This window comes from Helianthus annuus, chromosome 15, assembly GCF_002127325.2.
Source record: "Helianthus annuus cultivar XRQ/B chromosome 15, HanXRQr2.0-SUNRISE, whole genome shotgun sequence".
Taxonomy (NCBI): Eukaryota; Viridiplantae; Streptophyta; class Magnoliopsida; order Asterales; family Asteraceae; genus Helianthus; species Helianthus annuus.
The window spans coordinates 149,440,663-149,462,024 of NC_035447.2; the positions used below are offsets into that span (position 1 = coordinate 149,440,663).

Genomic DNA, 21,362 nt, shown 5'->3' on the forward strand with positions numbered 1-21,362 from the left:
CTAGAGCGAGCTCGATCTGAAATTCGACTTGATGATGAGGCGGTAAACCGGGTAAATCTTCAGGAAACACCTGAGGAAATTCGCGTACAACTGGAATATCCTCTATTCTCTTCTCTTTCGTCGATGCATCTGTAACTAATGCCAGAATAGCGGTGTGCCCCTTTCGTAAACATTTATGTGCCTTCAAGAAAGAGATGATGCCAACCACAGCACCACTCTTGTCGCCCTGAACTTCGAGAGGTTCTTGACCAGAACGGGGAATACAAACAATCTTGCTCTTTGCATAGGATCTCCGTTTGTTGTTGGGATAACCAATCCATCCCAATGACGATGTCGAAACTACCCAAGACTAGGGAATGAGGTTGATGGAGAGTGTCTGACCAACTAAGACGAGGTTACAACCCTTGACTACAAGAAGATTGCTGACCAGTGCTCTGATAGTCATCAATCTTTCGCTGCCGTGCCTGAGACTGAACTGAAGTTGAACCCTTGCTGAAGGTTCCATCCCACCTTCTCTTGTTGTCACTGGGAATAGCAGAAGTAGTAGTAGTAGCACCAATGCGTCTAGGCAGCTTGTTCTGTTCCACTGCCTGATCTGTGAGGCGATGAGCAAGATGAGTAACATCCCGGATAGTAGCAAGGTTGGCCGATATCACATAACTTTGAATCTCCGAGGCTAGACCCTTGAGGTACAATTCGAAACGCTTGATCGGAGGGTCCACCATGGTTGGACACAAGATGGCCAGTTCGTTCGACCGTTTCGTATAAGCTTCAATCTCTGACCCCGCCATCTTCAAATGATGAAGCTCCACTTCCAACTTGTGGATGTCATCGCGTGTGCAGTATTCTCGTTTGATCAGTTCGTTGAAATCTTCCCAAGGTGTGGCATTAGCAGCTGCCAACCCTAGGATCTGTACTTGCGCGTTCCACCAAGTTAGCGCTATTCCTTCGAGAGTGCCAGTGGCGTACTTCACCCGGCGAGCCTCAGGGCATTCACACATTTCGAATACTGACTCGAGCTTCTCAAACCAATGGAGTAGTCCCACTGCTCCTTCCGTGCCACTGAACGTGCTTGGTCGACAGTCCATGAAGTTCTTGAATGTGCAGACAGGTTGCTGTGCGTTCTGACCCGTTGCGTGAGATAGATAGGTCAAGGTTAAGTGCGAGAGTTGGGTCACGAGAGTAGGATCTAACATTCTAGGATAGGTCTGGAATAGCAGGTTATACCTCCTGCTTGTGCGGCTGTAAACGCCGCAGCAACTTGTTCGTTAATGAGAGCCGTCAACTGGGCTTGAGTCATGTTAACACGTCCAGTCATGATCGAGCAGTAAAGGTAGCATAAGTATGAATGGTTCGCGAGTAGTGCGATGACAGAAGAGTGTAAGCACGTAGGTATTCTCATGCAATAGTGTCATGTGTATCTAAGCATACTACGAGCAAAGTTCTATACATTTCTAGCAAGCAGGTAATAAACATAAACCTTATTACCTAGAATGTCGAGTCTTGCACGTGGAGCGAAGCGTCGTTGTGGATTGTTGAGAGCACTGTTCTAGTTATAGTCTGGTTTTAATAAAACGTTTTCCCATATTAAAACCTAGTTCTCTATAACCAATGGCTCTGATACCAATCTGTCACACCCCCAAAATCCACCTGCGGAGTATCACCGCCTGGGAGCGTGACATGACCAGGATCAAGCCACCAATCATATTGAACATGTAATTAATATCAAGTAGAAGAAATGCAAACCAATCATTCAATACGATAGGTGTTCAAAACGTAATTATAGTTTCAAAGTGTAGCGGAAGCATAAGTATGAAAACCCAATGTAAGTAATAAGTTCAAGTGTTATAAAGTTTAACATCACATCCACGATCCATGCTCCACAACGACATGCTCCTTCCTGTGCAAGCTCCATAAGTACCTAAGGTCCTGCAAGGCATGCAGCAGAGAGTCAACAACTAGTTGAGCGAGTTCACAGTTAATAGTTCAGTAATTGTAGTAGTATAGTAAGCCCTGTGTTCGTTCCTTAAGTCATGTTTCGTATTAGTTCGTATCGCAGCCCTCTAGGCATGTATGCGAAGATTAGGGAAAATTCTCAAGTATTCTAGACTAGGTATGTTTGTATCACGGCCACCCGGCACCTGTGCGAAGTTTTAGTGTATAGTTCGCAGCCTTCCTAGGCATGTGTGCGAAGATTAGTTATATTATCGCAGCCAACCCCGGCATGTGTGCGAAGATCAGTCATATTATCGCAGCCAACCCTGGCATGTGTGCGAAGATCAGTCATATTATCGCAGCCAACCCTGGCGTGTGTGCGAAGATCAGTTCTATAAGCATCACTAGTCTAGCAGTATCTTAACCAATCACCTTCCTCACCCGAGGATCATATCACTATGTTCCATTATCTAGAGAAGCACCAATAAATAAATCAATCCCATTCCCACCCTGGGAACCCCATGCCTTGGCTGTGTGAACTCACCTTGGTTTGCTCGGTATGTTATTGCTTCTAGGGTTTAGTAACTGTCTAAGTCCGTTACACACGACCTAGGACATATTGCACATGATACGATGTAAGTGTTTGCCTCAAATTAGGGTTTGCGAGTCATTGATAATCAAGCAACTGTGTTTTGTGTGCTTATTGTGTACAGGATGATATCACATAGACTGATTCATACATGTAAGATCATACAGTTGCATTCAGTATCATACAATTATATACACAGAATCATACATCACGTAAACAGTTAATCGTATTCATATAATTCATGCGTCACGTCTTTGATTTTCACTGTTTAATCTAACATGAATATTAACCTAGTTGCCAACGTTAACATACTTAGTACATTTAGCAGCTTCAATAAACTTAACAGATTTAACGGTGTTAGTGTTTTCACATATTACAAGAATCAAGAATTGATGCAATCAAATAATCAATAATCATTTACCTTGTGTTGATTCTAGAGAAAATGTGGAATCGAAAGTGATGAATAGCTTGCCAATGATGATGGTGATAATGATTACTAGGAGATTAGAGAATACAGTACGTGCTTTGGTTTTGTGAAAATGATTAGTGAACAAGGGATTAGGGTTAAGTATAGTTTAATTTTCACTAATTACTCTACACACCCTGAATTACTATATCTTACACAAGCACACCATCTCACATCAATTTCACAGTTTCACCACCAAGTTCACATATTTGACAAGTCTATCACAATTAACACATAACCATGCACAAACACACAATACACTTCATTGAATCAAAACGTATACAACTCCATAGCAATCAATTGTGCAAATAAACAACTAAACAATACATGAACATGCAATAAATTCGAAAAAGAAATCTTGGAAATTCGAGTTGTCACATTATCCCCAACTTAAAAGAAATTTCGTCCCGAAATTTGGTACGCACTCACTGAGGAAGCTAGGTAAGCTGTAATGTTCACTGGTTTTCCTGGGGTGTCACATCATCCCCCTGTTGATTTGGAATTTCGTCCCGAAATTCAGTAGTAGTAGTTTCAGCCTCAGTAGTGGTTGCATTGGTTCCGAATAACTGGGGGTACTTTTCTGTCATCTGGTCTTCGCGTTCCCAGGTGTACTCTGGGTCACGTTTGGAGTTCCAACGAACTCGGACAAGAGGGATTCTCTTGTGTTTGAGGACCTTAACATCCCGGTCCGTGATTTCAACTGGTTCCTCGACGAACTGCAACCGCTCGTCGATTGTGAGTTCCTTGAAAAGAATTATGAGAGTCTCATCTGACAGGCACTTCTTCAGATTCGACACATGGAATACGTTGTGAATTGCACCGAGTTCAGCTGGTAGGTTTAGTCTGTAGGCTACCCTGCCTATTCTTTCAGTGATTTCGAACGGTCCAACATACCGTGGATTGAGTTTGCCTCGTTTACCAAATCGAACCACACCCTTCCAGGGTGAAACTTTGAGTAAAACCCGGTCCCCGACCTGAAATTCCAATGGCTTCCTACGCTTATCTGCGTAGCTTTTCTGGCGATCACGAGCTGCCGCCATGCGTTGTCGTATCTGTGCTATTCGTTCAGTAGCGTCAACTACCATTTTTGGTCCTGTAATCTGACTATCCCCCACCTCTACCCAACAGAGAGGTGACCGGCATTTACGCCCGTACAATGCCTTGAACGGAGCGGCTTGTATGCTGGTGTGGTAACTGTTATTGTACGAAAATTCCACTAAAGGGAGGTGCTTTTCCCAGCTGTTGCCGAAATCGATAACACACGCCCGAAGCATGTCTTCTAGGGTTTGAATCGTGCGCTCAGACTGCCCATCTGTCTGAGGGTGATAAGCTGTGCTCATGTCTAAACGAGAGCCAAATGCTTTGTGCATCGCTTGCCATAGTTCTGAGGTGAATCGTGCATCCTGATCCGAAATAATGGAGGTGGGCACCCCGTGCCTCGAAACAACTTCTTTAAGATAAACGTTTGCGAGGGTGGAGAACTTATCCGTTTCCTTAATAGCCAGAAAGTGTGCAGACTTGGTGAGTCGATCCACGATCACCCATATTGTATCATTCCCACGCTGAGATCTAGGCAGGCCATTAACAAAGTCCATGGAAATTTCTTCCCATTTCCACTGTGTTATCCTGGGTTGTTGCAGTAGGCCTGAGGGTTTCTGGTACTCTGTCTTGACTCTCGCACAAGCCAAACATTTGCCGACATAGGTTGCAATGTGGGCCTTCATGCTAGGCCACCAGTATGTAGTTCTGATGTCGTGGTACATGTTATCCGAACCTGGATGTACCGAGTAGCGAGACTTATGAGCTTCATCCATCACAAGTTCTCGTAATCCGCCATATAGTGGGACCCAAATATGTCCTGTTACATAGTAGGCGCCGTCTTCCCTTTGTTCTAATCGTTGCCTTGAGCCACGTAAAGCTTCAGCCTTCACGTTTTCTGGTTTCAATGCTTCCATCTGAGCATCTCGTATCTGTGCAGGAAGATCAGACTGAATAGTGAGCTGCAAAGCTCGTACACGCCTAGGTAAAGTGTCTTTTCGACTGAGAGCGTCAGCCACAACATTGGCTTTGGCTGGATGGTACTTGATGGCGCATTCATAATCATTAAGTAACTCGACCCATCGTCGTTGACGCATATTCAATTCCTTCTGCTTGAAGATATGCTCGAGACTCCTGTGATCGTTGTAAATTGTGCACTTGGTACCGTAAAGGTAGTGTCGCCATATCTTAAGTGCAAAAACAACAGCTCCCAGCTCTAAATCGTGCGTCGTGTAGTTCCGTTCATGAACTTTGAGTTGACGAGAAGCGTAGGCAATAACTTTATCCCGCTGCATCAATACACAACCAAGCCCCTGTATCGATGCGTCACAATAGACCACAAAATCATTTGTGCCCTCTGGCAATGAGAGAATAGGTGCGCTGCATAGTCTATCCTTCAGATACTGAAAAGCAGTTTCCTGGGAATCTCCCCAACAGTAGGTGACACCTTTCTGTGTCAGCATTGTAAGCGGCTGTGCGATCTTTGAGAAGTCTTTGATGAACCGTCTGTAGTAACCCGCCAGACCCAAGAATTGGCGTATTTCAGTTGGTGTACGCGGTGCAGGCCAGTTCCTGATCGAATCTACCTTGGATGGATCAATATGAATCCCATCCCTGTTCACCACATGGCCTAAGAAATGGACTTCACGAAGCCAGAAGTCGCATTTTGAAAACTTGGCGTACAGTTGTTCCTTTTGAAGTAGTTCCAAGATAAGACGTAAGTGCTGCTCGTGTTCCTCCTGACTCTTGGAATAGATCAGAATGTCGTCGATGAAAACGATGACGAACTTGTCAAGATAGGGTTTGCACACCCTGTTCATTAGATCCATGAAAACTGCAGGCGCGTTTGTAAGCCTAAATGGCATAACTAGAAACTCGTAATGGCCGTAGCAAGTTCTGAATGCTGTCTTAGAGACGTCCTCATCCCGGACTCTCAGCTGATGGTAACCTGACCTCAAGTCTATCTTGGAGTAGTAACTCGACCCTTGCAACTGGTCAAATAAGTCGTCAATACGAGGAAGAGGATAACAGTTCTTCACTGTGACCTTGTTCAGTTCACGGTAATCGATGCACATCCTGAAAGTGCCATCCTTCTTTTTCACGAATAATACTGGAGCTCCCCAAGGCGAAGAGCTTGGACGAATGAAGCCCTTATCCAAGAGCTCTTGTAGTTGCTTTGAAAGTTCTTCCAATTCAGTTGGAGCTAAACAATACGGTGCGCGAGCTATAGGTGCTGCTCCTGGAGCGAGCTCGATCTGAAATTCGACTTGATGATGAGGCGGTAAACCGGGTAAATCTTCAGGAAACACCTGAGGAAATTCGCGTACAACTGGAATATCCTCTATTCTCTTCTCTTTCGTCGATGCATCTGTAACTAATGCCAGAATAGCGGTGTGCCCCTTTCGTAAACATTTCTGTGCCTTCAAGAAAGAGATGATGCCAACCACAGCACCACTCTTGTCGCCCTGAACTTCGAGAGGTTCTTGACCAGAACGGGGAATACAAACAATCTTGCTCTTTGCATAGGATCTCCGTTTGCTGTTGGGATAACCAATCCATCCCAATGACGATGTCGAAACTACCCAAGACTAGGGAATGAGGTTGATGGAGAGTGTCTGACCAACTAAGACGAGGTTACAACCCTTGACTACCAGAAGATTGCTGACCAGTGCTCTGATAGTCATCAATCTTTCGCTGTCGTGCCTGAGACTGAACTGAAGTTGAACCCTTGCTGAAGGTTCCATCCCACCTTCTCTTGTTGTCACTGGGAATAGCAGAAGTAGTAGTAGTAGCACCAATGCATCTAAGCAGCTTGTTCTGTTCCACAGCCTGATCTGTGAGGCGATGAGCAAGATGAGTAACATCCTGGATAGTAGCAAGGTTGGCCGATATCACATAACTTTGAATCTCCGAGGCTAGACCCTTGAGGTACAATTCGATACGCTTGATCGGAGGGTCCACCATGGTTGGACACAAGATGACCAGTTCGTTCGACCGTTTCGTATAAGCTTCAATCTCTGACCCCGCCATCTTCAAATGATAAAGCTCCACTTCCAACTTGTGAATGTCATCGCGTGTGCAGTATTCTCGTTTGATCAGTTCCTTGAAATCTTCCCAAGGTGTGGCGTTAGCAGCTGCCAACCCTAGGATCTGTACTTGCGCGTTCCACCAAGTTAGCGTTATTCCTTCGAGAGTGCCAGTGGCGTACTTCACCCGGCGAGCCTCAGGCATTCACACATTTCGAATACTGACTCGAGCTTCTCAAACCAATGGAGTAGTCCCACTGCTCCTTCCGTGCCACTGGACGTGCTTGGTCGACAGTCCATGAAGTTCTTGAATGTGCAGACAGGTTGCTGTGCGTTCTGACCCGTTGCGTGAGATAGATAGGTCAAGGTTAAGCGCGAGAGTTGGGTCACGAGAGTAGGATCTAACATTCTAGGATAGGTCTGGAATAGCAGGTTATACCTCCTGCTTGTGCGGCTGCAAACGCCGCAGCAACTTGTTCGTTAATGAGAGCCGTCAACTGGGCTTGAGTCATGTTAACACGTCCAGTCATGATCGAGCAGTAAAGGTAGCATAAGTATGAATGGTTCGCGAGTAGTGCGATGACAGAAGAGTGTAAGCACGTAGGTATTCTCATGCAATAGTGTCATGTGTATCTAAGCATACTACGAGCAAAGTTCTATACATTTCTAGTAAGCAGGTAATAAACATAAACCTTATTACCTAGAATGTCGAGTCTTGCACGTGGAGCGAAGCGTCGTTGTGGATTGTTGAGAGCACTGTTCTGGTTATAGTCTGGTTTTAATAAAACGTTTTCCCATATTAAAACCTAGTTCTCTATAACCAATGGCTCTGATACCAATCTGTCACACCCCCAAAATCCACCTGCGGAGTATCACCGCCTGGGAGCGTGACATGACCAGGATCAAGCCACCAATCATATTGAACATGTAATTAATATCAAGTAGAATAAATGCAAACCAATCATTCAATACGATAGGTGTTCAAAACGTAATTATAGTTTCAAAGTGTAGCGGAAGCATAAGTATGAAAACCCAATGTAAGTAATAAGTTCAAGTGTTATAAAGTTTAACATCACATCCACGATCCATGCTCCACAACGACATGTTCCTTCCTGTGCAAGCTCCATAAGTACCTAAGGTCCTGCAAGGCATGCAGCAGAGAGTCAACAACTAGTTGAGCGAGTTCACAGTTAATAGTTCAGTAATTGTAGTAGTATAGTAAGCCCTGTGTTCGTTCCTTAAGTCATGTTTCGTATTAGTTCGTATCGCAGCCCTCTAGGCATGTATGCGAAGATTAGGGAAAATTCTCAAGTATTCTAGACTAGGTATGTTTGTATCGCCGCCACCCGGCACCTGTGCGAAGTTTTAGTGTATAGTTCGCTGCCTTCCTAGGCATGTGTGCGAAGATTAGTCATATTATCGCAGCCAACCCTGACATGTGTGCGAAGATCAGTCATATTATCGCAGCCAACCCTGGCATGTGTGCGAAGATCAGTCATATTATCACAGCCAACCCTGGCGTGTGTGCGAAGATCAGTTCTATAAGCATCACTAGTCTAGCAGTATCTTAACCAATCACCTTCCTCACCCGAGGATCATATCACTACGTTCCATTATCTAGAGAAGCACCAATAAATAAATCAATCCCATTCCCACCCTGGGAACCCCATGCCTTGGCTGTGTGAACTCACCTTGGTTTGCTCGGTATGTTATTGCTTCTAGGGTTTAGTAACTGTCTAAGTCCGTTACACACGACCTAGGACATATTGCACAAGATACGATGTAAGTGTTTGCCTCAAATTAGGGTTTGCGAGTCATTGATAATCAAGCAACTGTGTTTTGTGTGCTTATTGTGTACAGGATGATATCACACAGACCGATTCATACATGTAAGATCATACAGTTGCATTCAGTATCATACGATTATATACACAGAATCATACATCACGTAAACAGTTAATCGTATTCATATAATTCATGCGTCACGTCTTTGATTTTCACTGTTTAATCTAACATGAATATTAACCTAGTTGCCAACGTTAACATACTTAGTACATTTAGCAGCTTCAATAAACTTAACAGATTTAACGGTGTTAGTGGCTAGCAAAGGACATACATATCTTATCAGATCCAATCATCAATTAATATACAATTCATGTCCTCACAAAATAGACAGGGCCTTGCCCTCTGTAAAACTCGGACAAGTGTGGGGGGGGAGGGGCTTCCCCTGTTTAAAAGTTGAATCATGAAACAAGGGATTAAAACTCGGACATGTGAGGGGTTAAAACTCAGATAGTATGTGTGAGAGAGTAAAACGTCGGACATGGGCCAAGCCTCTTAAAAACTCGGACATGGGCCAAGCCCCTTAAAAACTCGGACAGGGTGTTGGGGGGAGTTAAAACTCGGATCACATGGGCAAGGGCCATAAAGTCGGACCCCTTGTTCATTGCCCAAAACTCGGACACACTACAATCAAAGAACTCGGACTTCTAACATCCTAAGAAACTCGACTGATGTTGTGCCTATAAAACTCGGACACACTACAAGCTTAAAGGTCGGGCATGCTTTGAAAAACTCGGACCATGGGTGTTATATGTAAAAGTCGGACCACCTATACACTATATAATTCGGACCTTAAACAATACTTGAAACTCAGACAATTACATTCATTAAAACTCTGACTAGTGTTTAGGGTTACAAAACTCTGACAATAACAAGACGTGAATTCCAATCATTGCACCGAATCAAAAATCATAACAGTTACGTTTCTACAACAACAGTTACGTTTCAATTATCATTCCAAACCCTAGTTCATGATTTTCACAGTGCAAGATCATATCAATCAACCGATACTTAACAACAACAATCATCATAAGAACAATCTATCAAACATACAACTAATCATCATCATCAATAATTCAGAATCAAATCAAAATCACATAAGTATCATATGAGGGCTAGTGTTTTCACATATTACAAGAATCAAGAATTGATGCAATCAAATAATCAATAATCATTTACCTTGTGTTGATTCTAGAGAAAATGTAGAATCGAAAGTGATGAATAGCTTGCCAATGATGATGGTGATAATGATTACTAGGAGATTAGAGAATACAGTATGTGCTTTGGTTTTGTGAAAATGATTAGTGAACAAGGGATTAGGGTTAAGTATAGTTTAATTTTCACTAATTACTCTACACACCCTGAATTACTATATCTTACACAAGCACACCATCTCACATCAATTTCACAGTTTCACCACCAAGTTCACATATTTGACAAGTCTATCACAATTAACACATAACCATGCACAAACACACAATACACTTCATTGAATCAAAACGTATACAACTCCATAGCAATCAATTGTGCAAATAAACAACTAAACAATACATGAACGTGCAATAAATGCGAAATAGAAATCTTGGAAATTCGAGTTGTCACACTATAAGTGTACTAATGAACATAGCAAGTATATGTTATAAAAGCATGAAAAACACGTAAGTAATAAGTAGGCACATGTGTATCACCCCAAAGTATTTGAAAACAGTAAAAGAGGGGACTATGTACTCACTTGAGATTGCTCAATAGTCTTTGGATAACAACCAAGCAATGCTAGAAAGATCACGGAATCAATCGGCACCTAATATAGGTAACTACGTTAATACATCGGACCTAAATCGGAAGATCGGATAAAATGAGGTTTTGTAAACCAAATGAGTATAGGAACTCATGTAATATGGTTTAACAATGCCTACATTCTAAATCGGAACCTAACCTAAGTGCTTACGACCCATTACGACTCGTATAGGTAGCTTACGCTACTTTAACGCGTCGTTCGCGTAAAACGCCGTTCGCGTAAAACGCGTTCGCGCCTGCGTACCAACATTTTGCAGTTTCAGTCCCTACATGTTATTTAGGCCCATTTTGACATGTTTGAGGCCCGTTAAGCCATTTTCAAGGTTCTATAATGATGCCTAAGCATAGGGGACATGAAACATGCTTGAAAATGTGTCGGATGTCGGTTCATTTGATCATGCGGTCACGTTATTCGGTTAATTATGACAAAACACGAACGGACGCGAAAAACGATCCAAATTACGCGACGAATGGAATTTTATCATGCCAATCACTAAAATAAAATATTTTAATGATTACATAAATTTTTGGATGTATGGATATATTCAGAGCGTAAGATATGCGCGAAAATGCAAACTTATGCACTTTTTGACGCTTTTAGTCCCTGTTTGATCTAAAAGTTTATTTTAGCATACCGAACCCCTCAAAGCCTATTTCTAAGCTATGTAAAGGATATTTAGGATATGTTTAACTTATGATCAAGTTCCGGAATGTTCGTTACAGTAAGAATCGGCATACTTTCGCAGTTTGTCGAAATTAGTCCCTGTAAGCGAATAAACTTGATTTTGCCATACCAAACCCTCCAAAACTTATTTCTAAGTTATGTAAAGGTTATTTAAGGTATGTTAAGCAAAAATTGATGTTTCGGGGTGTTTGTCGCGTTAAACTGATTACTTTTACGCATCGGTTTGCGTATAACTCTCAAGAAAGCGATATAGAGTTTGAAATTGAACAAAAATCAAAACATGAAAAATGTCAAACATAAACAAACAAATAATGGGATTAAATAACATTGTTTTATTGATAACTGAACTGATTAAGGTTTATACAATGATTACAAGCACAGATGTCACACTATGTACTCACATCGAATTGTAAGGTATCCTCGATTAAAGTGAACTAACAAGCTCAGGAAATAAAAGAATCAAGTGGCACCTAGTATCGGATCACTATGTTAATAAATCGACCCCTAAATCGGAAGATCGGGTAGAATGAGGTCTTGTAAACCAAATGAGTATTGGAACTCATGTGATATGGTTTAACAAAGCCTACATTCTAAAACGGAACCTATCCTAAGTGCTTTCGACCCGTTACAACCCATTAAGGTAGCTTACGCTACGTTAATGCGCCGTTTGCACAAAAGCGCGTTCGAGACGCCTAACTAGTCCTATGACAAGTATTATATGCCTAAACATGTTTAAATATGTTGCATGATCAGTTTAAGTGACAAAAGTTAAGTTACATATGTTTAAATACCAATTATGCATGAAAAGGGCATTTTGGCATTTTCCTAAGGCATATAAACTACCTATCATACAACTAATTAAACTAAGTGACCACAAGATATAACCTTGGAAGGTTATTCCCTACACAAATATGGTCACTAAACATGCTTTGTCGGATCCTAATGATTGACCAAACGGGTCGGGTTCGAGAGTCTAAGCGGTTGTAAAGACCGCTTATCTTACGACCCTATACAAGCACTAGACTAAAAGTGACGAGTTAAACATGTTAAAACATGTTTAACTAACTTAGAAAACAGGTTTGATATCAAATCAAAGTTTTTTAATACCCAAAAGTAGTTTCGTTGCAAAATGCGCATAAACACGCACTTTGACCGAAACTTTGACTCGTCACTTCGACTAATCGACGTGGTAATCAGTAGGTATAGTCACACGGGACTATAACCATCGTGATTACGCTCACGTTTCAAAGTTCGAACGAACTTTGTGTTGACCAAATCGTGGTCAAAGCAGAAAGTCAAACACTGTTTGACTTTCATGCTTAAAAAGCAATAACAAGCATGAAAGAAACTTACAAAGGGTCCAAGCAATGAAGATTTTGATCCAAAATACTCAGGTATGAAGTTTTGAAATTCAACTTAGGGCAAAATCAGACCAAAAGTGTGAGAAATGAGTGAAATCAAGTGGGTATTTATAGTTTTTCAAGAACCGTTAGGATCGTTCTCGTAATTCGGTCTTTAATCTGGACCATACAAGTGTTGCCCATCGTTTATAATACAAGGGGAACTTAAAAACCATCAAATGGTATTCCGAATCAGGGATCAAAACCATCAAAACCAGCTGGAATGGCCAGATTCATTGTTTCTGTACTGGCAGTCTGTCACGGGCCACATAGACTCTCACTGAGTCTTACGCGCCCCGCCTAGTAACTTTGACAGAATGTCACTTTTGGTCCCTACATGTCCAAAACTCAGTTTTTGATGCATTTTCGACGTGTTTAAGCCCCGTTAACCCCATTTCAAGGCTCCACAACGAAGTTAAAGCATAGGGAACAAGAAAAATGCTTGAAAACATCTCGGATGTTGGTTTATTTGGTCGTACGGTCGCGTTGTTCGGTTAATTATGACGGAAGTCGTAACGAACGCGAAATCGATCCAAACTACGCGACGAATGGTATTTTGCATTCCAATCACTAAAATAAAATATTTTAATGATTACAAAAACTTTTGGATGCCCGGATATGTTCAGAATGTAAGATATGCGCGAAAGCGCAAACTTATGCACTTTTTGACGCTTTAGTCCCTATTGATCAAATAAGAATATTTTCGTATAACGAACCCCTCAAAGCCTATTTCTAAGCTATGTAAAGGATATTTAGGGTATGTTTAGCTTATGTCAAGTTCCGGAATGTTCGTTACTATACAAATCGGCAGAGTTTCGTAGTTTGACGCAAATAGTCCCTGCGATCGAATAAACTTGTTTTCAACACACCAAACCCTCCAAAACTTATTTCTAAGTTATGTAAATGTTATTTAAGGTATGTTAAGCCTATGTCACTATTCCAGAGTGTTTGTCGCGTTAATATTGGAAATCTCTATAAGATAATGTATATATGAGATTCCTAAATCTGACAAAACTATTGAGATATACAATAAATCTTTTGACATATTTGAAACAATTAAAAGGCCCATATGAAAGATATGTGTAATGTGGAACGCTTAAGCATCTAAGGCTTAAGGCAAACTGGAGATATGATGTAAACTAGCAGTCACATCAAAGTGACTTTTGACTAACAAAGGTGAAGTATGAGAAAGGTTCTCATGGGTTTCAACTGAGATTACATGTAGAACATCGGTAGATGCTCACAGCCAAAGATTTGCAAAGAGTTACAAATAATCAGATTGTATTATGACCACTTGTAAAGTATAAGCAATTATCAAAGGGTAAGATAATTAATGGGTTATTTTTGACGAGTCAAGAAAGAGTTCCTGAGCTTAGATATCACCTCAAAGGTTTATTGTAAAACTGATTCCTTAAACAAGTCAAAACAGAGATGATCTATGTTGGATATAGACATTAATAGGAAGCGTTGTTCAATAAATAATCATACGGAGCAATTACTCCTATAACCTTGCAAGAGTAATTGAGTATACAATAGTTGTATGAAAGGGTATGATTGAAAATAGTGGGAAATGAAAGGTTCATTTATGACATCAGGAAAGGCATCAAGGGTATAGTGGCCAATCAAAACGTTATGTGATAACAAAGATTTTGTGTCACATGACGCTTGGAGCCAATACTTCCAAATATGGAGATATTTAGGATAACGTCTTGATAAGACAAAATTAGGTAGATTAAATTTTTGCGAATCTGTTGATTGTATCCTCGTGAAAATCTAATATGCGTGTGGAGGAGGGTATGGCTAGCGTTGCTAAAAGTATTTTGGTCTATATTTTAATATTTGATGTTTTTCGAACGGTAAGGCAACATTATGAATTTATTTGGATTTAACGGTTAAATGCCATATAAACAATGTTCCTGTGTTTTAATGTCAGTAGGTTAAAGCATCCTTGAATATAGTATTCTAAATGTGCGTAGTCGATCAAATTTAAGGGAATCAATTTGAAGTAAGACTATTGTAAATGCTTGATTGTTCATGAGATGAATGCTCAAAGTGTTGAGGATCAAGATTCACATATATTCATTGGTTATTATTAGATATCCCATACATATTATTAGTGAAGAATAATTGTTATTCGACAGAAATGAGGAATGATTATTATTTGATAACAATCAAGGAGTTGTCTTATTATTCGATAATAAAACAAAAGGTCAATGGGTTTACCAGTAATTAGTAAATAATCTAAAATTAATTAGTTGGAGAGGAAGTCTATAATTAATGGGGTAGAGTGTAATTAAGGGATCTATACGTAGAACCTTAATCACAAACCCTAATGGCATCACAACACAAGAGGAAAGAGATAAGCTGAAAACCCTTGCCCATCTCTCTCCTCTCTGCCCTTGACTTGTGACTAGTCGGCCCCACCCGCCTCCTATGCTCCACCGGTGTTCGGCCACCCCGCAGTGTCGCTGTTGTCCCCCGCCGCACCCCGCAGCCACGCCGTTTTGGTGATTCGGATTAGATCCGTCTCATGCGTAGATTCTCGTTGTGTTCTTGGAGATTTTGTGATTCGATTTACTAGCAAAGTCGTTCGTTGCATCCATCGTGCTAGTCCTTGGTTTTCGTCAAGGTAGAAGCCTAAACCCTTTATGATTATGTTTATATATATATCGGAGTAGACTATAACTGGATCGCTTGTGGGATAAGTTTATATATGTTTGTGTTTTATCACGCTTCCGCATCTGAACTAAATAATAAGGAGTTATTATTAATATAAAACTGGATTTTATAAATTAAAACAGATACCCTGGATTCCCAACACATGCAAGTATAAAACATTGTATTTGGTGTGTTGAGTTGGTCACACTGCTTCTCTCGCAGTCGAAAACTCAAAACTGCTCAATATTCACAAGTTTCAAACTGTTCACAATGAATCTCAATTGGCTAACTCTACTGCTTAAGGTTCGTTTGAAGTTGGTGCTTCCTTGAGTGAGTTAACCGTGAAAAGGATCCTAAAGAGAATAAGGGACACGAGTCTCTTTACACATTTCTATTAATGTGAAATGTTGAAAAGTAGTAAAAAGGCTCGATGCAAGAATTGTGGTACATTTTTCCAAGCCGCATCCAACTTTACTTTGAGATCACACTTGGGAAAACATTGCAAGGCGGTGAAAAACAATCCCGATAGTGGTCAAACACAAATATTAATGTGTACCAAATCAAATGATTTTAAATTTGAAGGTGAAGTTTATAAAAAAAATGTTCTTTTGAAGAAAAATATTAAAATTATTTGAAGGAAATGTCTCTGATCATCATTTGTGTCACCTCCTTGAACTTGTGTTTAAATGTTAATAACGGGTTAAATTGTTAATTGAAAATATTTGTGCGGATTTAAATTTGAAAGATGAAGACATTTTTTTAAAATAACAGTACATCATTTTAAAAATATTTAGCTAGATATGGTTCCGCATAAACCGTACACAAATAAATGGCTTCAACGTCAAGTAGTAGCTCAAAGATGGATCTGGAGCTAAATTTATATATCTTTAAGAAACGAAAATTGTACTGGTCTCGGGGTGATACCCCATATAGTGAACTTGGGAGGTATTAATATCAGTGAATCGTTTTTTTTATCTACCATGCTACCCGTAGAGTTCAACAACTTTGATATTTTGGCTTAGTGGAAAGAAAGAGAACCCGATTTTCCATCCAACCTTCAACGACAGCTTCGAAATCCGCTTTTTCTCTTAGTGTAGGGTTTATCATTCTGAAGAACGAACCTCACTCTAGAGGCAATGGAAATGTACATTTGCTTGATAGACTACTTAGATTGGGTGAAAGGTATATAATGTCACACCCTGGCTTTGCGGAAGCGTGGGTTATTTGGTGTGACTTCTTAATACCATAGCAACATTCATAACAATTCTATATGATGAAAACATGAGATATTCACCCGTTAATAAAGTTGAGAAAAACACCATATTATACTTGTCTTAAAACATCAATCACAAAATAAGTTACAAACCTTGACTTAATTTAATGAGTTCTTAAAAACATGGCTAAAGACTTTAAACAATACTAGGTTTAGGGATATGTAACCCGTCCAGGAAGAGGTTACACCTTCTAAACCCTGGATGACTTCTTTATTCAAACGCAGCTTGAAAATACGTGCATACCGTGCCAGATCCGTTAGTTTCCTGAAATACATGTAGTTTGAAAAGTCAACATAAAGTTGAGCGAGTTCATGTGTAAGTGAGTTTGTATAAACTAGACCTGGCAAATGGGTGGGGTCGGGTCGGGTCGGGTCGGGTCATGGGTCAAAATGGGTCAATTATAAAAAAGGGTTGATTTGGTTCGGGTCGAAACGGGTTCGGGTCAAAACGGGTCCGGGTCAGAACGGGTTTCGGGTCGGGTCGGGTGCGGGTCAGAACGGGTTTCGGGTCGGATCGGGTCAGATTTTTTTTTCTTCCTGAAGCTTATTGTTGCATCACAACTAGAAGTTTTCATCAAATGAGTCTCAAATTAGTGCTTTAAATCCGCTTGATTATTTCTAGACTATAGTTACATTACATATCTTGACAAAAAAATTGAAGCTGGAATAAATAAGAAAAAAGTAGGTAGCAAAACTGAGTAGATCTTTGACTTACAAGTTGCATCAGCAGAGGAGAATGATGTTTATGATGGATTAGGCTAATATTTATGCTGGAATCAACAAGTATCATTTATCAGATTTCGTAAAGCACTATACTGCATCAAATAGCAAAGGTTCAAACTTTTCAAAATAAAATAATACCCAGAACTTTAAACTCTTGAAAAATGAACAGAATCATCCTGTCAATTTAACGACGATGAATTTGAATTTAGGGCAAGTATTAGTATAGAGGATATAGAGTGATTACCCGTTAACTTAATTCTTGAAACTGGAGAAACTAGAAGCGATCGACGAAAAATGCATTCTCACTTGCTCAATGGGACGAGCACCGCACCAACAGCTAGTAGATCCAAACTTGACAACTTGAACCAGTGTGATAATAATCAAACCAGAACCATAAAACTAAATATAATAACCATAGAAGTCAGGTTACAAATTACTAAAGTTGCAAACCGTTAAGTAAACTGAAAATTACAAAAGATCTAGTTTGGTTCCTTGCATTTACAAAAGATCTAATTCAATAACATACAAAACGTCTTGACGAATTACGCTTCTTCACGGATGCTTCCTTTAAAGTCCCTATGTTATAACGGGTCAAATTTATCGTAAATATATATAATAAATTGTTTTAACATAGTCTAAATTAATTACCTAAAAGTTGCCAAAAGTTGGAATCATTGCTTCAATGTCTTCAACAAGATCTTCATCCATTTCGTTCTCGTTTTCATCTGAACACGTAAAAAAATTAAAGTTGAATTATTAAATAATTTATAATTATACAAATTAAGTTGCAAAGAGAATGAACTTTAATACCTTTTAAATCAAATAACCAATCACGTGTGCATATCAATGCTTCAACATTTGATGATAGCAATGAAGTTCGATACTTACTTAACACCCGACCTCTGATACTGAAAGATGATTCGGAAGCAACAGTAGTAATCGGGATGCTCAATGTATCGCGAGCCATTATAGCCAGTTTTGGATACCTTACTTGATTTTCCTTCCAATATTGTAAAACATCAAGTTCTACTTTTCTATCAATGTTTTGTTCCTCCAAATACAATGTCAACTGTGACTTTTCATTATCAGCAACTTTGAATTGGCTTTGAAATGTATCGAACCCATCCATCTCATCGAGTGTATTGCCACCAACATTTGAACTCTCGTGTATTAAAGAATCATGCATTGTCTTCGATTGAATATTATACTCCGTATCATATAGCTTATGCATACCATCCACAATACACTTCAATTTCATTTCACGCTCTTCAAATGTCATGTTAAGCTTTGAAAAACAATATTCAACAAGCTTAACCTTGTACTGAGGATCTAGAATAACCGTAAAAGACAAAATCATGGAATAATTTTTCCAATATTTATCAAACTTTTCTTTCATGTCTTTAGCCATGTCACTAATAACTTGATCTGCATTGCACATCTCCTCTTCAATATACAACTGAATTCTCCACACGTGATGAAAATATAAGTTCGAGGTAGGATAGGAGCTTCCAGAAAACAAAGTAGTGATTTCATAAAAAGGTTTCAAAAGTCGTGTGATTATTTCCACCCTTGCCCATTCCTCTTCTGACAGAGAAGTTTTAAAAACTGAATCAACTAAGGCTAACCGAGTATAAGCCCGTCGATAAGCTAATGCACAATCAAGCATAAGATATGTAGAGTTCCATCTCGTTACAATATCTTGACGAACATGCTTCCCACATTGTAGTGAAAGTATTTGTATGCATTCCGCAAACTTATACTTCCTAGCAGCACTTGCTCTCACATATTTCACCAACTCTCGAACCTTTTCAATGGCCCCTTCAATTGCTTTCAATCCGGCTTGAACGATAAGATTTAGCACGTGCGCTGAACAACGCACATGAGTAAAATCTCCATCACACACTAATGCGTTATTCAAACGCAAATGACCTTTCAAACGATCTACTAATATGTCATTGTATTTTGCATTGTCTAGTGTGATGGTAAAAAAATTTTTCTCGATGCCGCAATCTGCTAAAAAATTGATCAAGTGCTCTGCTAAAATGGAACCACTGTGTGGAGGGGGTATAACTCTAAAGTTTAGCACTTTTTTCCTTAGATTCCAGTTCTCATCAACATAATGAGCTGTTAATGCCATAAATCCATCTGTCGTGATCGAACTCCATAAATCAGAAGTCAAACATATCCTACCGGTTACCTTTTCTAACTTGTCTTTAATAATCATCTTCTCTCGCTCGTATATTTTTAAGGCATCCGCCTTTGCAGTATTTCTTGTTATGAATTTCACATCACCATGTAGAAATTTGTGCAACTTTCTTGTTTCCTCATGTTCAACATATCTGAAAGGGTAGTTATGTTTGATAATTGAAATCGCCAACATCTCCCTGTACATCGCTTGATCTAAAGGGGCGCGTCTTTGTTTTTTCGCCGGACCAGGCCCATCAATATCAAAACACTTAGGGATTTGTCGTCTTAAGTTAGATGTTCCCGAGCTTGCATTCGTAACATACACCTGTCCGCAAGCACTACATTTTGCTTTTTTGTCCCCATTGGGTGCAACCGGTAATGGGTCAAAATAGTCCTAAACATAAGAACGATGTTTACCCGAACTATATGAATTGCCTTCATCCTCATGTTCCCCTTCTAAACTATGTTGTCCAAATTCCGAGTTGTTTGACATACCTTTCAAAATAATACTCAAATTTAGTTATTCCAGGCTATATTTTGTAAAAGAAAAAAGTCAAAAGCTATTTTGTCAAACTCATCGGGTTAAACGTTAGTCTGAGAAACATTAGTAATTCCAAATTATTATAAATAACTCCTTGCCAATCAACAACATTTACATTTTTAATGTTCATGAATAGAGAGTGCGTCATCATTATGAGAGATTATGTGCTAATACTAGCATGTCTATCATGTAAAAAAGCACCCATTAATGAGTTCTATACTTCTGTGACAAGAACCCTTTATAATGTTCTAAAGAAGCCAACATTTAAACATCCAATGACTGAAGCTAAAAAAACATTTACTGATCAGTATATATCAACTTAAACTACCAAATTTGATAAAATTAACCATTTTACAAAGACCAAAATTTAAACATTAAGCTACCCAAAGTGCATCCAACCCAAAAAAAACACAAACTTTATCACACCCATCCACTTTCAACACAATTTCTAACAACATCAAGCTCAGATCATGACTAATTTACCACAATCGAACCGCAGATGTCGAAACAAATTGCACAGAGAGCATACAACATATTAAGAGCACAAATAATCAAAATTCCACTACAGATCATGCACATCCAATCATAAAATCTCCAAATTTCCAAAACCCATAACTTTTTTCATTAATCATAATCTAAACTAACCAGATCAGCCACATATTTCACCAAAAAAGAACTATAATAAACTAATAGAAACGTGAATTCATGTAATGTGTGAAATCAAGGTGGGAAACGAACAATAATAGTATAATACCAATGATCTTAATTGTAGCCGATCTCTCTGATCGTCGTTTAGGAATTAGGAGTCAATGGCGGAGGGCGGTGTCACACCCCCAAAATCCACCTGCGGAGTATCACCGCTTGGGAGCGTGACTGACCAGGACCAAGCCACCAATCATATAGAACAATATATATAGTAAAAGTAATTGCCATTAAACCAAACCAAATCCATATGAAAGGTGTTCCAAAACATAAGTAAGTTATCGTTGTTTAGCGGAAGCGTTTAATTAAAACCCATCTCAATAAAGTATCAAATGTCGTAAGTGTTTAACAAGACAATCACGGTCCAAGCCCACAACGACCAGCTCCTCCCTGTGCAAGCTCCATGTATCTAACGACCTGCAAGGCATGTAACAGAGGATCAACAACTAGTTGAGTGAGTTCACAGAAAGTAAATGCGTAATAGTAAGTTCGTTTGTAAC

At 39.7% G+C, this 21,362-nt stretch overlaps 1 protein-coding gene across 1 annotated transcript; it reads right to left on the minus strand.

The window, feature by feature from the left end:
* Positions 1-18,080: 18,080 nt before the first annotated feature.
* LOC110914375 (zinc finger BED domain-containing protein RICESLEEPER 2-like) lies at positions 18,081-20,066 on the minus strand. The gene is made up of 3 exons (XM_022159172.1): positions 20,055-20,066; positions 18,243-20,013; positions 18,081-18,157 (listed from the first exon to the last, which is right to left on the minus strand). Exons 1-3 carry the CDS (start codon positions 20,064-20,066, stop codon positions 18,081-18,083), a joined length of 1,860 nt encoding a protein of 619 aa, XP_022014864.1.
* Between the last annotated feature and the right edge of the window lie 1,296 nt (positions 20,067-21,362).

Excerpts from the sequence above, each read along its gene's own strand:
- LOC110914375 (XM_022159172.1), bottom strand. Across the intron at positions 18,158-18,242 it reads TTGGTTATTTGATTTAAAAG|ATGAAAACGAGAACGAAATG; the intron begins GTATTAAAGTTC and ends TTACGTGTTCAG.